Raw genomic sequence first — 17,632 nt, 5'->3', positions numbered from 1 at the left:
CTAAATATAGAACAGAAATAAACATGAGTATTTTTTGTACCATTAGCAATTCCGCCACCTGCATCTAATTAACTTACTGTTAGTAGGAATTGTTCATTTTCTCATGTACATTAATACTTCTTAGCTGAGATACATGATCGCATTTTAAACTCTGTAACTATTTCAAACTAATTAAAGAAAAATACAGCAAAGCATTTATTCTGAACATGTTTTAGAGGTGTTTTTCCCTGAAAATATTTGCGTCATAGACAAAGGAAAGAACAAATCACCTGATTGTATAGAATTTCATTGTATTTAGCTATGAGTTTAAGGATGTGAATCATCAGTGTTTTCTCTTTTTCTGTAGTGCAAACAATGAATAGCAATGAATCCAGTCACCCTGAAATGCAATCTTGAAATGGTGTGTTAATAATATAGGCTCATTTATTCCTTAATAAAAATTAAATAATCCAGGATCAAGAACATTTTACTGGTTTAATACAGTTTCATTGGGTCATATTTTCAAAGTATTAAAATGGTTATTGTTGAGGAATAAGTGGAGAATATGTGGGAATGTAAAGTAGAGAGTTTTCTGAAAGAAGAATGGTGTGTAATTTAGATCTAAAAAAGCTATACTAATAAACAGTGCTAGTTTATTTCAATTATTGTCCAGCTTTTAGCATGTTTATTATATTACTTACGCAGGTGTAACTAAGGTGTAGCTAAGGCATGGTGATAGTGAAAGAGTAGCATAGCAAATCAGAGAAGAAAATCCAGATATTAATACTCTCAACTCTATGTCTATTTCACTTTGACATATGAATTTATTACTGGCATCTAAAATAGGCAGGCATTCACCCACTATCTGGTTAGATGGATTAGTTGAATACATTAATTTATTATAAATATTACCCTGTCAGCTTTTATTAACATATAAAATAATAATTATTATTCCAAGTAAAAGTATAAATCAAATTAATTTGGGAAGTTTGCATTAAAATGATTCAAATAAGATAAAGATTTTCTACAAAAGTAGGTAGAATTTATTAAAGGTGACTATTTCCTGACTGAAGACAACCACAGAACTTTTTTGTAGATGGACTAAAAACAATAGCATTATCCATTAGCAGAAACTATTTCCCACATGTGTAAAACGTCTAGAATGAGTTTTCATTGTGGACCCAAGCTGTTTGACAGTTATAGTGCCTGTGGGCTGCAAACAAACAAACAAAGGTGATTATTTTTACCTTTTTTTTTTTAATCTACTTTCTGGAACAGCTCTACTGTTGTGTGGGCATGATGTGTATTGTGACATGGTAATGCATGTCCACAATATGAAGTTATGAAGTTGTACCAACTAGTATTCTTAGTTAGAATCATAGAATCGTAGAATCATAGAATCACAAGGTTGGAAACGACCTATAAGATCATCCAGTCCAACCGTCTCCTCATCACCACTGCCACCACTGGCACTAAACCATATCATGCAGCACGTTGTTCAGACGCCTCTTGAACACTGACAGGGACAGCGACTCCACCACCTCCCTGGGCAGCCATTCCAGTGCCTGACCACTCTCTGAGAGAAAAAGTTCTTCCTTATGTCTAATCTAAACCTCTGGTACAACTTTGGTACAACTTGCAGCCATTGCCCCGTGTCCTGCTCGTTGCCTGGGAGAAGAGGCCAAATCCCTCTTCACCACAACCTCCCTTCAGGAAGTTGTAGAGTGCAATGAGGTCTCCCCTGAGCCTCCTATTCTCCAGACTGAACAATCCCAGCTCCCTCAGCCGCTCCTCATAAGACTTGTGCTCCAGACCCCTCACCAGTTTTGTTGCCCTTCTTTGCACACGCTCCAGGGCCTCAACATCTTTCCTGTAGTGAGGGGCTCAAAACTGAACACAGTACTTGAGGTGCAGCCTCACCAGCGCTGAGTACAGGGGGATGATCACCTCCCTGCTCCTGCTGGCCACACCATTTCTAATGCAGGCCAGGATGCTGTTGGCCCTCTTGGCCACCTGGGCACACTGTGGGCTCACATTCAGCCGAGCATCAACCAATACCCCAGGTGGCTCTTTTTCATAGTCACCCAGCCATTCATCCCCAAGCCTATAACGCTGCATGGGGATGTTGTGGCCAAAGTGCAGGACCCGACACTTGGCCTTGTTGAACCTCATCCCATTCACCTCAGCCCAGTGATCCAGCTTGTCTAAATCCCTCTGAAGGGCCTCCCTACCCTCAGGCAGTTCGACACCACTTCCCAGCTTGGTGTCATCTGCAAACTTGCTGAGGGTACACTCAATCCCCTCATCTAGGTCATCAATAAAAATATTAAACAAGATGGGCCCCATTATTGACCCCCTGGGGGACACAACAGGTCGCCAGCTGGACTTCACTCACCACGACCTGATGGGCACGGCGCTGTAGCCAGTTCCTTACCAAAGAAGTGTATACCTGCTCAGACCATGGGCAGCCAGTTTCCCCAGAAGAAGCCTGTGAGAGACCATGTAAAAGGCTTTGCTGAAGTCTAGGTAGACTATATCAACAGCCCTTCCCTCATCTACCAGATTGGTCACCCATTCATAGAAGGAGATGAGGTCAAGCATGATCTGCCTTTCACGAACCTGTGCTGGCTGGGCCTGATCCCCTGGACACCACGCACATGCCATGCAATCTTATCCAAGATGATTTGCTCCATAACTTTCCCTGGTACCAAGGTCAGGCTAACAGACCTATAGTTCCCTGATCCTCCTTACTGCCCTTCTTGAAGATGGGAGTCACATCAGCAAGCCCCAGTCCTCTGGGACCTCACCAGTTAACCAAGAGCGCTGATTGATGGCCGAGAGGAGCTCAGCAATCACTCCCGCCAGCTCCCTCATACCCAGTGTTGGCATGTCAAAGTTGTTTGAAATGTGGCTGCATTGTTTTGTTGTGGTTTTTTTTTTTTTTTTTTTTTTTTGTTTATTTACTTTTAATGAATCTCCTTACTTGATCTTGGAAGAGAATAGATCACCTCTGAGCTGTTATTAGTCATTTGATCCCTATCACAAAACTGAGCAGCAGATGGGAAAGGATGGGAGGGCGTATCAGGTTATGGTTAGGTATGATTAAAGAACTGGCTCTACAAAACTGCTTTGTTAGAAATGCACACTTTGATACTTCTCAAAATGAGCATTTCAGAAAAAAACTAAGGTAGATGACAAATAGATAATCCTGTTATGTTTGTTAAGAGGTTTGCAGTGAAATAGCAGTAACGAAATAATCCATATGTCCATGTAAGGGTTGTTTATTTTTTGCCTCTCTCTGTTTTTATTTTTCCTGCAAGCTTATGATATGTGACTGACTTTTGTTCCTTAGATTGCAATCATTTTGTGTTGCACAGAAATCCATGCCTACTAATGAGCAATTACTGATAAGAACTAAGAAAAATACCTGCTAATTAGAAGGCTAGCAAATCATCTCATGAGCTGTAACTTAGCCAGCAAATGATTCATCATTATTAGCAGAGAGATTTAAGGAATAAGTGGAATAAGGAGGCAGATACTCTGAATGACCCAGCCTGGAGTCTGCTCTATACCAGAAGAGCTGAAGTAGGTTAATTGGTATCTAAAAGGATGTCATGTCCTGGAATTCAATTAATTGGTTACAGGGCAGGGATTAATGGAGAGTCTCTCAGACCTCTAACATAAAAAGAGAAAGGAAAAAATGTTCTGTTTGATGGATTTCATTATCAAACACCTTATAAGAACTTCCTTTCTCTTGTGTAAACTATCAGAGGTCAAAAATGTCAGCAGCAGAGCTCCTTGCTGTTTGTTTTTATTAGCAGTTATGGCATTGGACTATATTATGCAGCATGTCAGATACTTGCCTTCCCAAAGCTCAGTAGGCAATCTCAGTGGTTTTGTTCTAATGGCAGCATTAACTGCTATGATTTCACAACAATTTCTTAGTAGAATATTGTTTTTAATTTGCGAATGAAAAAGGAAATCTTTAGTTTCAGGTTTGGATAACATCAGTTGTCTTTCTCAGGATAATTATTTTCACAGTTCTAACCTAAGATCCTTCACCTGTTAACAAGTCTATTTTCATTGATTGAAATATGATGGCAAACTTGCTGGTGAAATAGCTTTACTTTCTCATTCTTCAGACCTCAGATGCATCTGTTGCCACTCTTATGAAAATTTGCACGAGGACCGTCAGAAAATAAATAAATAAATGAAAGGTTATTCTTCAATCTTTTATTGTGCTGGAAAGAAGGACTTCAGCATGCATTGTAGTGATGTGTAAAGACAAGTGCCGTAATCCTGGGTGCTGCCCTCCTCCTTCTCCTCACCCAGAGATTTTACTGCTGGGCATGACGCATGCGCTATGCAAACTCAAGAGGTTGGTTCTGTACAGCTACCCTAGCTGTGTCACCTGCCAACTTCGTATGCATCCTCTCTGGGGGCACAGCATGAGAAACAGAGGAAGCCCTGATGTTGTCTAAGCGCTGTTCAGCCAGCAACAGCTAAATTGTGACTATTTTGGTTACAATTCTCAAACATAACACCATATGTGTCGCTATGAAGGAAATTAGTTCTGTTCCAGCCTGACCCAGCACAGATGACAAAGCTAATAACAGAAATCAATTGTGCTTTTTTCTGTCTCCTTACCCCATTCTTCCTGGGCTCAGGGAGCCCTTTTACTGACGTTGAGAAAACAAAGTTATCTGATTGAATTCAAGAACCAGACCAGAGGAAAAGATTTGGAAAGATAAAAATGAATGAGGAAGAGAAATTTTCATAGTGGAAGTTTTGAGGAAGTAGAGGAAAAATCTGAATTTAGGTCAGTAAAGCAACACGTCAAAAAAAAGATTTGTTGTGGAAAGTACATGATGTTGAAGTACCCCAGAACTTTTAATTTTTTTTCATTACTGTAGACGTGATCAGATACACTACTTCAGCAAGGTGTTTCTGAACTTCTCTGCCTTCTCTGGGGAGAGCAGGAGGAACAGAACACAGCATGTATATTTTCTCAAAGTATACATAGTATACATAGATGATACTACTATGCTCTCTGCAACATTTTGGATGGGTATTTCTACTATGCAAAGCTGTTATTTTCCCACATACCAAATATTTGGAGAAGCCACTGGAAAAGTGTGTTTCATAATTGGCTATAGATCTAAATAATAGACTAGCTAACAACATACTGCTTCTACTGAGGTGTTTTTTTTCTTGCATGTCATTGCTTATTGTGGTCAGTCTAAATGTTCAGCTTATCTGAGCAATTAAGAGTTTGTCACTCCCTAGGATGAAAACGTGCTATGTTTTTCAGAAATAATATTAAATATTACTTTCTAAAATTGTCATGAAAAACACTGAGGTAGAAAGCCAAGAAGCAAAAAATTAGGCAGTCTCAGAATTACCTATATCAGCCTTATTGGTGTCCTTATGCACCATATCCTTATACACTATGAAATTCTATAAGATAGAATCACAGAACTGTGTAATCACCAAGGTTGGAAAAGACCTCTAAGATCATTCAATCCAACTGTCTGCCAGTCACCAATATCTCCCAATAAACCACGTCCTTCAGTACAACATCTAAATGTTTCTTAAGCACCTTCAGGGTTAGTGACTCCACCACCATGCTGGGCAGCCCATTTCAATGCCTGACCACTCTCTTGAGGAAGTATTCCCTAATGTCCAACCTGTTTCCCCATGAGGTGCAACTTGAGGACATTTCCTCTAGTCCTGTTGCTAGTTACATTGGAGAAGAGGCTGACTCCCACCCCCCACAACCTCCCGTCAGGTAGATATAGAGAGTGATAGGGGTCGCCCTTGATCCTCCTACACACTGAACAATCCCAGCTGCCTCAGCCACTCCCCATTAGACTTGTGCTCCAGGCCCCTCACAACTTCACTGCCCTTCTTTGGACGCGCTCCATGGCCTCCATGTCTTTCTTGTACTACAGGGCCCAAAACTGAACATAGTAGTTGAGGTGAGACCTCACCGGGGCTGAGTACAGAACGATCACATATTCTCTTAAGCTGATTTCTGATTTGCTTCCCTTGTAGGTGAATGCTGCTTGTAGGCATCAATACGAAAAGTGTAGCAATGGCAACTATGGTCTTCCCATTTTTTTCCCGGTACTTGAAAGAAAAACTGTGGAAGACTTACAGTGAAATGGTGGTCTGAATATTAAGCTAGTAGACTCTCACCTTAGACAAAATTTGCTTCTATTCTTGGTTATACCAATAAAGAACTATGTAACACCAAATAAATTGCTTAAGCAAAGCTTTAGTCCGGTTACTGTTTTTATTATTTTCTGAATTGTGATCACATCACTGTGATGTGAAGAGCAAGCTGATGTGAAATGTTCCGAAACTGGTATTTCCCAAATTGTTCAAAGCAAATAGGTTGTTTTTCAACTCACTGTTTCGCTCATTCTTGACTACAGACTGGTGTAAATTCAGGCCTGTGAAGTTCTTAGTTCTTGTGATGATAGGCAACTAAATAAAAGCAGTGAGGAAAAGTAAGGGTGTGTGCAGGGCAGCATTGGTTGGGTCATAACCCTGCTGAAAAGGACTTGAGGGCTTCAATTGATGGCAGGGTGGATATCGGCCAATCGTCATAAATAACGCAGACTACATGCTAGTTTGACTGTAGCGCGTAGATCAATGGAAATGCTAGGAGCCCAGACAAGGGCTACAGGGATGGTGAGAGCCTGAAGCTCACAATCAGTGAGCAGTGCATGAGGGAGCTGAGTTGTTCAGTCTGCTGTGAAGGAGAAGAAAGGCCATCTAACAGCAGCCTACAGCTACTTGAAGAGTAGCTGCGAAAGACGACAAATTTGAGCTCCACTGTGGCATACTATACAAGGATCAAGGGCCCCTGTTCAGAAGGTTCAGGTAGAACATCAGGAGAATTTTCCCTACTAGGAATGTGGTAGAGAACTGGAGAAGATTCTCCAGTGGAGTGAGTAAACATAATACTCTTTACAACTGTATTCACAAATAAGACAAAATCACTAATGCATATTTTTCTTTTGTTTACCAAGTAAAATGAGTTTGATCAGTAGTATTTCCTAATTTAGATGTCTGTGTATTTGTATCTTAATAAGTGATGTATTTTTCCATAAAGTGATTTAATTTCCCATGACTACTAGTTGAAATATATGTTAGGTAACTATTTGATTTCTTAAAATCTTGGTTTTAATATTTGGTTTGAAATTTGTCCCTTGTCCTGACAGTTTCCTTTATGCCATACATCATTACCTCTAGTTTTTGTGTGATTCAAAGATTTTCAGTGAGTCCACTTTCTTGTTTCAGCAGTTGATTCTGATCATCTGTAGCTGCAGTTCAAAGATTTTAATGGTTTTCAAAGCAGCCTCAAAATCAACAGTTTGTTAGTGATGAAGTGGATCAAATAGCCTCCTGCAATAGACTAATTTTAGCTCTGATATTAGCATTTTTGTTTCTTGCAGAGCTATAATTAATTTCATTATTATTTTTTAATTCATTCAACTGTCTTGAATATCCACTGTGTACACACTGAAAATACAAGCCTGAAGTTAAACTTTTCCCTGGATGACTATAACACATTAATTCTTGTAGGCTTTTTTACAGTGATTAATTTTTCAGTGGATTTGCTTCAGTGTACATTTGATAATGCGTACAATTTTATAATCTTTGTTTTCTTAAACTACATTACAACTAGATTAAGAAAAATAGCTAAATTATAAATTTAGATTTTATGATTAAAAATTTAATCAGAAATAGTTTGCTCATAGCAACTGCTCAAGCTCTGAGTATAAATAGAGGTTATTAATATTACTCATCATGAAAGGGGGCTCATTAACATATTTCCCTACGTGCACAGAGTAGATATGTTGCCCTGCAAACTTTCCTTGAAGGTATGCATCAGTCCTCACGAGACAGCTGAAACTAAAGGCCACGTCTGTGCTGCAAGTGGATGTGTGATTTCATTGTGAGCAATCTGTCATAGTACACCATATCAACTATGCCATACGTTTGAATGTTAGTTGGCAGAGGCAAATTCTCTGTGTACCAGTGTACTAGGACTTAGACATACCTGACCTAGATGGAATAGCATGTTGTTGTAGTTCTATTGCTCATTCTTAATATAGATGGTATAGAAAATCTTTAGATTTACTTATAAGTTGAGTTTAGTCACAGGAATGTCATCAAAGCTGTAGTTGCAGACAGTAGTATCTGTGCTGCGAAATTTATCAAGAGGTGGTGAGAAACTGAGTAAGATATGGAGAGAAAAATAAATTTCCTCTTATTATTACAACAGGCTTTTGAAGATATTAGTGCTCTCAGAAAAATAATTATTTGCAAATTTTCTTTTAAAATTGTGAGGTTTGTTTAAAATTCTGAAAATGTCATGATGAAATTTCCTCCCTTTTAAGTACATTGAAGACTTCTTTCCTACATTAAGCATCATTATTCCATGACCCAGAAAATACTACCAATATTTTATATTATTATTTTAAAAAGAATGGTTACTTATGTTTAACCTTACCATTTTGTAATAGCCACACCTTCAGAAGATCCACTTATTCATTATTTCCAAGCACTACACTGGTTGTTTTAACGACTGATCACTTCATATTAACATGATACTATTGTGTGTCAGGAAGAAAGGTGGGAGTTGGAAAATCTGCAGTAATCTTTTAAATACAGTTTAATAAGAAATTTAAGGTGAGTTTTCTCTTGTTTTCAGTCTAGAGGTGTATAGCTGCATTCTCTAACTACTTTTATTTTATTATTGCTATTTGGATTCTCACTTCTTCCAAAAGATAAACAATTTCAGGGAAGCAAAAACGCATTGCAGGATAGAAGTTCATCTACAGTAGACATTTGTTCCCAATGCGTATTTTAGGTAGTGGTGTCTTTATCTTCTCATAGAATAGCTTTCTCATTGCTTTTAAAGCAGCAGATTACTTCAACTTTATAAACTTTTTACTGCATTTTTTCACTTTTTGCATTTCCTGAATAATGGCAGTAATGTATAGCCAGTATTTATAACAAATTTATGGAAAGGGATTATAGGGGTAGTTAAATTGATGTTATAGTGTTCTATATGTGATATGGGTTGTTTTTTTTTTTGTTTTTTTTTCCCTGATTGTAGATTTCAGAAGAAGTACTCCATCACTGTAGTGAGGAGGAAGAGTCCTTCCAAGCAATGGAGCCCTATCTCGTGCGGAGATTATCGTCCCGTAACATCCAGCTTCCCCCTTTGGCTTTCAGGCAGCTAGAACAAGCTGATTGGGATAAAAAGAATGACACTGAGACCATGCCACGGCCCACAACTCTTCCACTGAGGATTCCTCCTGTGATTGCGATTACATCAGCAGAGTCCAGCAGGTGAGATCCAGCAAGTTCTTTCTGATTTGTAATTTTCTGTGATAGCTACAGGACATCAGATCCTCCTTCTAGGACAGAACTTTATTTATTTTCTAAATCCCCTTAATAAATATATGGAAGTCATTTTGTAGAGTTTAGCAGAGTTGGTGAAAAATGAGAGTAAAATGTTCATATATGAATTTGTGGATGAAAATTAATAACTCAGTTTGTAAACCTTTTGGTCATGTCCAAATGCAAGTATTGGGAAATATTTTATCTGAACTTGATTAATAACTTCAAAGTAAAAAAAAAAAATCTCAATTACAGAGACTTGAATAACCCCCTTGGAGTATTATAACAGAGGCAGAAGATTTTCTGTACTCAGTTCCAAAATCACTTGCAAGGAACCATGAGTAGATTGTGCCTCCATCTCAATGTTTAGGATATTTATAATATCAATTGTTCTGCATATTTGTTTGTAACTACTGTTATGGCTTCTTCATATTACATTCATGAGTTTTTACATCAAGCATGTTTTCTAATGTAACCTTTTCTGTTCTTCATTCCTTTTCATACTATTTTATTGTGGTGTTTTCCAAAATGTGAGTTGTCTGGAATGCAGTACTATGCTCTTAATTGTGAAGGCAATGCAGCCACTTGGTAACATAAGGAAGAATGAAGAAAGGGAAGGATGGACATATGGAGAGCTGAAATGCAGAATTTAGGAACCTACAGCTGTGTAAAGAATGTAAGATTTGTACTATGTGAGCAAAATCTGTAAACATTCATTAGGATGCTATGGCAAAAAGAAAAAAAAAATCTATCTTTATACATAACATTGCCTCCTAGATCTCATTCAAACGTGTATTAATTTCTGGAACACGCGAGACTACATCTGAAAGCATGCTTGGTGAAACATTCACTACATCTTTGAGAAATGCAATGCCATTTGGCGAGGGTTTAAATATAGATTGGTGTCTTGATTTTTTTGTCAATTTTTTTTTCTGTCCATAGAGGCTGGAAACAGGATTGGGCTGAAATCTTAAAGGAAAATAAGTGAAGGGACAATTATGACAGTTCACATTGCTGGCCTTTCTGAATTTCAGGAAATTCAGCTTTGAAAATTAAATTGTATTTGTGACACGTTGTGTAATGTCCAAGAGGTACAAGAGGTGTTTTGGAGAGAATGTACTCAAAATACTGACCAAAAAAAACCCCAAACTATATGATAGATAAGTCAGGTAGCAGAGTGAAAAGTAAATAATTCTGTCCTATGAAAAAGTCTAAGTGATTTTTGACTTTTGGAGATCACTGTTGTTTTCCAAGCTGCATTCAAATATGCAACAACAAGACAGTTTCGTGGGTATTCATATAAATAATAAACCCCAAACGGTCCGGTTATTATGAATAGCTATCTGCTATACTCAGAGATTGATGTTCTCGGAAAGGCTTCTCTGCATCTGAGAATCTGTTGCGGACATTAGAGACGTTATATATAACTTTGTATTCTGCCTAAGGCTTTCATTTCTATGGTTGATAGAATTTGTTTTGAAACTGGACGAAGAAAGATTTATCTATAGAAAACTTTATTTCAGGGAGTAACTGAGAAACAGCAGATCTACAGATTGTTAAATGAAGCTGCAAGGCTGTTTAAACAAACAAACAAAGCAAAACTGAACACAACAACAAAAGCAATTATAATTTTGATGCTTCTTGGTAATATAAAATCGGTAGCTCTTACGATTCTTTCTTAGCTAAAGAGCAATTATGTTGCTACAGGAAGAATATTATTCAGGAAATTGAATTTCTCTAGATGTTTAATGCCATTTTTCAATGGTTAGCTCTCTCAAGCAGCTATGCGTTTCTCATTTACGTGATCGTAATGCAAACCCAACAGCAGGAAAAATACATCCTCTTATCAAGGCTTTTTGTCTGCATGAATGTATACAAATCTATTCTCTATTTTCAATGGGTTGGAGGAGGTGGAACAGCAGTTGAGTCATTGAGCTGATTTTAAGAAGGATGTAATCACTAAAGACAACCTAAATTACAAATATATATTTTTGGAGGAAGACACTAAAAAAATCCCATAGATGGCACTACAAATTGTCTTGTACTTCAATTTAAGTACCTGAAATGCTCGGAACTCAAAACAGTCACAGTAGATTTGGTTTTAAGAATACAATGTGTATTCTGTTCCTGCACACACATGCACACGTTCCGACTCTTTTTAATTTCTTTTTATTTTCATGAAGCCTCAGGATTGTTTCTGTTTTTTCATTAGCTTTATATAGGGATGAATTACACAGATTTAGCTGAGGCTGCTCAGTTAAGAAACAAAGGAGAATAAATGAAAAACTAGATAGGAAATATTCAGAAATATTTTTCTAATCTTTCACGCTTGTAAGTGCTTACTTTAATGAGACGCTTCACACTGGTCATCCCTGTCACCCTTCTATTTTTTTCCTATGCTTAGGTTGCTGTTGGGCTTCATTCTGTTTTTTTTCATCCAGGTTTAACTGACAGGATAACAAAGATCATCATTAAGATGAAGGTTTCATGTCTTGTACTGAAGTTTCACATATAATATTACCAATAGGAGCAAAAAACCAACCGCTTATAAATTGATAAGTCTGCTGCTGGTAGCAACAGTTAAATTTGTGAAATATAACAGTTGCCAGACCTTGCGCTGAGAAGTTTAAAAAACCAGGCGGGCAATTGCTTTTGATATTTCAGCTTATATACATATTGATATTTCATACATATATACATATGATATTTCATAGCTTATATACATAACTTTATATGTGATATCCTGTTGCAAAGTAGAATAGCAGTATTTTGCTTGTACATGTGATTACAAACTTTAAATTTTTCCAGTTTTCCTCAGACAACCTCAATTAATTTTTACCACTATTTTTCATAAAGGTAACAGATACTATGTTGTTTAAGAATGAATGCACATATAAGAAGAGATTGACAGTGGAAGATTTTTGGTCTTGCCAAGGCAGATAATATTAAAATGGTGGAGGACTGTTACCTGAAACTCATACATTTGAGAAAATTTAAATAATTTGGTTGTACCTCCTTTATAATAAACATTTCAAAGAGTTTGCTTTCCTCTATATTTGTTTTGCCCAGTAGTCACAACTCCTGATTTGATTCAGTAGTATCCTAACATAAATATTTGCTTGAGTAAATGTGATATGATAAATTTTATTTATTTTTTCAGATACTTAGATGTGATTTGGAAGGCCAATTGGTCCAATCAGTATTTAATAATGGTACTGGTTTGGTACTGAGGGACTTTTATTGTACCCTCTGAAGTGAAATAAACACAATTTTGCTTAAGTATTTGCTTAAGACCACAGAGAGTGGTCTGCAAGTTGCAGCATGAGCTGATTCCTTACATGCACTTACCCTAGCATCAGTCATGTGGGCATAGGAATCGTGTGGTTTTGGATTCATCCCCCAGAGCCTAGAAGCCTCTGGGCACTCAGACTACACTGCAACAGGACAATGCTATGGCATTTCTTGTCAAGAAACTTCACTCTCTTGTGGAATCTGCCTTTCACTCTTGATTCCAGGCAGTCTGCCACTTTTGATTCTTGCTCTACATGACAGATCATTCTTTGGTCGTGAATCCCTATTGCTGACCAGTTACGATGTGAATTTTGTCATCACCATTTGCCAAGCTTCATGAAATTTAATGATAGATTCTTCAGTCATCTTTCTGATGGAAACTCTGTATTATGTAACTCAAAAGAAGAGATGGATAGAAAAAGATAGGATGGGATAGAGATACTCCTATCTGAATCTGCTCCTGTTAGACTTTGAAATGCAGCGGCACACACACATATCCCACTGTGAATAGTGCCTTTGAAGCACAAATTACTGCTGAAGTAATGAGGTATTTTAAAGTTGTACTTTAAAGTCAATGTTGTAATTCTTCTGTCCTCTTAAGACATACAACTATCATAGTATGATGAGAAATGTCAAGCAATATGACATCAGTTGAATTTAAACTCAAGAGATAAAAGATTATACAATGTACTTTAAAACTTCATTTATGGCTATCTGAACACCAGAAGTTATTTTGGAGAAAAGAAGTGGTTAGGAAGACTTCAGCAAGGCGAGCATTAGCCTCTTTTCTCAGGTTACAAGGGATAGGATGTAACTAATTGGCCTCAGGTTGCTTCAAGAGAAGTCTAGATTCTATATCAGGAAGGGAAAGGCTGTTTAGGCATTGCAACAGGCTGCATAGTTAAGTGGTAGAGTTGCCATCTCTGGTGACATTGGAGACCTGTGGCTGTCATGCTTAGTGACACAGTTTAGTGGTGGACTTGGTAGTGTTAGCTGGATGGTCACACTTGATGATCTTAAGTATCTTTTCCATCCTACATGCTTCTATGCTTCTGTGATTTCCCTGTTCTTTGCTAAAGCACAATTTATGAGAGATTACTATTACTACACAACATCAGGTTTGTTTTAAATTGCTTTCTTATTGCTTATATACACCTGAAAGTATATTAGTATACCTATGGAACTCATGGGAGCTACAAGAATGACTTACACAATGGTTAATTTCTGAAGTTTTTTTTTTTTGCAGTGCTCTTTCTCTTCTAGTATATTAATTGTTCATTGTAGGGACAGATCCACGGATTAGACAGACACTACAATGCTTAAAATCTCTGTTTTCTAATCCATGAAAGAAGAAATTAAAGTTCTCTACATTTAAAGATCAGAACAAAATGTGATATAACACTATGGATTTTTTCTTCCTGTCCTCTAGAGATGCACTTGTAATTTTTTTGTAATTATTGCAGACTTTGAATCAAAAATTAAACTATTAATATCTAGTTTTGAGAAGAAATACTACAAAAAATGTTATTAGCATCATCAATGTAAGTTTGATACTGTAGCCATGCAGACTAATGGTTCTAATTTCAAACAAAATGTGTCTTAAAGCCTTTCATTTGCTTGCATTGTCTTTACCCCATCAAAGCAATAACTCAAAGATTACATTTTGTCTTCTGTATTTTATTTTTAAGAAAAAGGCGAAACCACTGAAATGTGGGACTATTAAGCCATAATTTTGCAGTTATTCACCTAATCAAGTATTCTTAAAACAACAACAACAAAAAAACAGCTCAGTTGTTTTTTAAAGGAACTGAGTGTTAAAGTTTGGTGATGAGAATGGAGAGACTGGACCTTATCAGAGTAACATGGAATAAAAATGCAAGCTGGGGAAAAGGTGCTCTTTGGAATTATTTAACTCGGTAGGGTACTGTATGTAGTGAAAATAAGTGAAAGCTATGGTTTGCATAGTATTAAAATAATAATAACAAAAAATTACCATTTTATTTTCTTTTTGAGCTCAGAATGATGATCTCTGGGCTGTCACGCTGTAACTCTACGTTGGCAACTTCTTACAGGTCTGTGCTGTTTATTATCTGACTCACCTTCCAGTTAAGAATAATGAACAACAGTGCAATAATTCTTAACAGTTTTATTGCACATCTTTATTTTAGAACCATTTTAAGCATGACCTAATTACAGAATCACAGAATTGTAGGGGTTGGAAGGGACCTCCAGAGATCAATGAGACCAACCCCCCTGCCAAAGCAGGTTCCCTACAGTAGGTCACACAGGTAGGCATCCAGGCAGGTCTTGAACATCTCCAGAGAAGGAGACTCCACCACCTCCCTGGGCAGCCTGTTCCAGTGCTCCGTCACCTCACTGTAAAGAAGTTCTTGCGCACATTTGTGCAGAACTTCCTATGCTGCAGTTTCCAAACGTTTCCCCTTGTCCTGTCTCCACTCACCACTGAAAAGAGACTGGCCTCACCACTATGGCCCCCACACCTTAGATATTTATAGACCTGGATCAGGTCCCCTCTCAGTCTTCTTTTCTCAAGGCTGAACAGACCCAGTTCACTCAGCCTTTCTTCATAGGGGAGATGCTCCAGGCCCTTCACCATCTTTGTGGCCCTCCGCTGGACTCTTTCCAAGAGATCCCTGTCTTTTTTGTACTGGGGAGCCCAGAACTGGACGCAGTACTCCAGATGAGGCCTCACCAGGGCAGAGTAGAGGGGGAGGATCACCTCCCTCGACCTGCTGGCCACGTTCTTTTTAATGCACCCCAGGATGCCATTGGCCTTTTTGGCCACGAGTTAGTAAGCAAGTAATGCTATCTTTGTTGTATAGGAGAACTTGCACATGAAGGGATGGTGCAACTGGCCAAGACCACAGGGAAAACAGCAAAGTTTTGAACAGAAATTCGGGAGCTTTTGTCTCCTTATTTATTTAGACTCTATGCTATCTGCCACAGTGCTGCATGCAAATGGACCTGGGGAAAATAAATAAATAAAAAAGGATCAGCGTTTAACAATAAACCTAGTAGTGAAGAAGAATTTTACCAACCAGATCTGAGAAGTTGCATATTTTTAAAATGCCTAGCTGCTGTTATGCATCTGGACTCACATTAAGTCTGAGTTTGTATCACACTGACTTACTTTCATGGAACTCTGACTTACTAGTTGCTGTATCTATGTAATATATATTACCAGTCAAAAGAAGTAATTGTTTGTCATTGGTGTGATCTTACTTGGAGTACTGTTGCACGGTTTTAGGCTTTGAAATACAAGATGGATATAAAAATATTAGATTGTGGCCAAAGGAGGCAACAAAGATAGTGACAGAACTAGAAAGCATGACATCTGAAAAATGGCAGAGGTTACTTCATTTGTTCTACTTACAAAAGAGGAGACTGAAGGATACTGTTGTCTATAAATTCCTCATGTAGGGTAATGGCGAGAAAGGTGCTAATCTCTCTATTGACCAGTGATAATGTGCAAGAGAATGGCTTAAAGCTGCATAAGGAAAGTCCAGATTGGATATTACATGAAAGTTCTTCACAGAGAGAGTGGTTAGGAACTGGAGCAGGGCTCAGATCTGCTGATGTTCAAGAATCACTTGAGCAGCATGCTCAGGTTTAACTTTTAGGTTGTCCCATGTGAAGTCAGACATTGAACTTGATCCTTCCAGCGTAGGATATACTATGATTCAATTAAAAAATATAACACATATATAATCATCTTTGACTGCAAATTTATATAATTATCACATCAACTAGGAGATTAACTTTTAAAAGAGTAAGTTTACAGCAGATGAAAGTCTGAGCTGGGGTTATTTTTTGCCTTTGCTGAACTTTGCATGGTTCCTCTCACCATTCTTCTGGCTTGCCAAGGTCCTGTGAATAGCAGCCTTCCAGAATAACAAGTCCTCATACTATTCTGGTGTCTTCTGCAAACTTGTTGAAGGTTCATGACATCTTACTGTACAAATCACATTGCTAATTAATCAGTCATAGCTCCAGTACTCACTTCTAGAGATATCTGTTCTTACCTAGCTGCTATTTATATTTGGAACAACTGCCCAGTATCATTTGAATCCGATGGTCTGAGTAGTTTGTTTGCCTTTTGGTCTCATTTGTCAAGTCTGTATTTTCCAGCTTGGCTACAAGGTTTCAGTAAAAGTTTGTCAAAAACTTATCTGCTGCTTCTGCCTGTCACAGAACCAGGAATTTTGTCATGAAAGGAAGTCAAATCTATTACACATGATTTTCCCTAGGTAAATTTATGCTGACTGTTGCCAGTCTCTCCTTGTCCTTTAAATGCTTGGAAATGACCTCCTAGAGCACTGGCATGACATTATTCTCAGGACTGAGCTAAGATTGTAGCTCCCAAGGTCCTCTTCTCTCTTTTAAAGATGGTCTTATCATTAGACCTTCTCAGATAACTAGGGACCTCTACTGATCACAATTTTTCTGAGACAATAAAGAGAACATGGCCTCACAAGGACAAAGATCAGCTTCCTCATCAAGATTGGGTGCCTCCCGCATGGTCTCATCCACTTTACCTAAGGAGGACTTTAATGTTTCCCTACATTGTGTAGTACTCTCTACTTCCTCAAACATCTCTTCTAGAGATGATGACCTGAGAAACCGGATAACAGACCAGTAAAAGTAAGGCAAAGAAGAGTTTGAATACATCATTCTATTCCATGTCATTCACTTCTTGATTACTTGCTCCACTCAGCAGTAGGCCTACATTTTCTTTTGTTTTCTGTTTTTGCTTTTCTTGTTCTTTTTTACTCCTTCATCTCTGTTACCAAATTCATCTCCAGCTGAACTGGATACTAATTGTACTCTCAGAAAGCCATTTCCCTCCTTGGAAGTTTGGTTCTACTTGCATCTTCTATACTTCCCCTTTTTGTATGTTTGCTCAATCTGAAGTTCCCTGTTC

General features: G+C 37.9%; 2 protein-coding genes across 3 annotated transcripts in view; one reads left to right on the top strand and one right to left on the bottom strand.

Annotated features, from left to right (window-relative positions):
- PDE4D (phosphodiesterase 4D) overlaps positions 1 to 17,632 on the top strand; it is a 582,076-nt gene that overhangs the window by 153,456 nt on the left and 410,988 nt on the right. For both annotated transcript variants that reach the window (XR_007373933.1, XM_048931460.1), the window contains exon 3: positions 9,113 to 9,348. Coding sequence is in view for 1 of the 2 variants with exons in the window: in XM_048931460.1 (XP_048787417.1) it covers positions 9,113 to 9,348 (236 nt within the window). In the remaining variant the exon portion in view is untranslated. The remainder of the gene's footprint in view (positions 1 to 9,112; positions 9,349 to 17,632) is intronic.
- LOC125686905 (uncharacterized) overlaps positions 1 to 17,632 on the bottom strand; it is a 307,235-nt gene that overhangs the window by 55,007 nt on the left and 234,596 nt on the right. The gene's annotated exons all lie outside the window — the stretch shown is intronic.

Source organism: Lagopus muta, chromosome Z (assembly GCF_023343835.1).
Source record: "Lagopus muta isolate bLagMut1 chromosome Z, bLagMut1 primary, whole genome shotgun sequence".
NCBI lineage: Eukaryota > Metazoa > Chordata > Aves > Galliformes > Phasianidae > Lagopus > Lagopus muta.
This window is presented reverse-complemented; position numbering and strand designations above follow the sequence as displayed.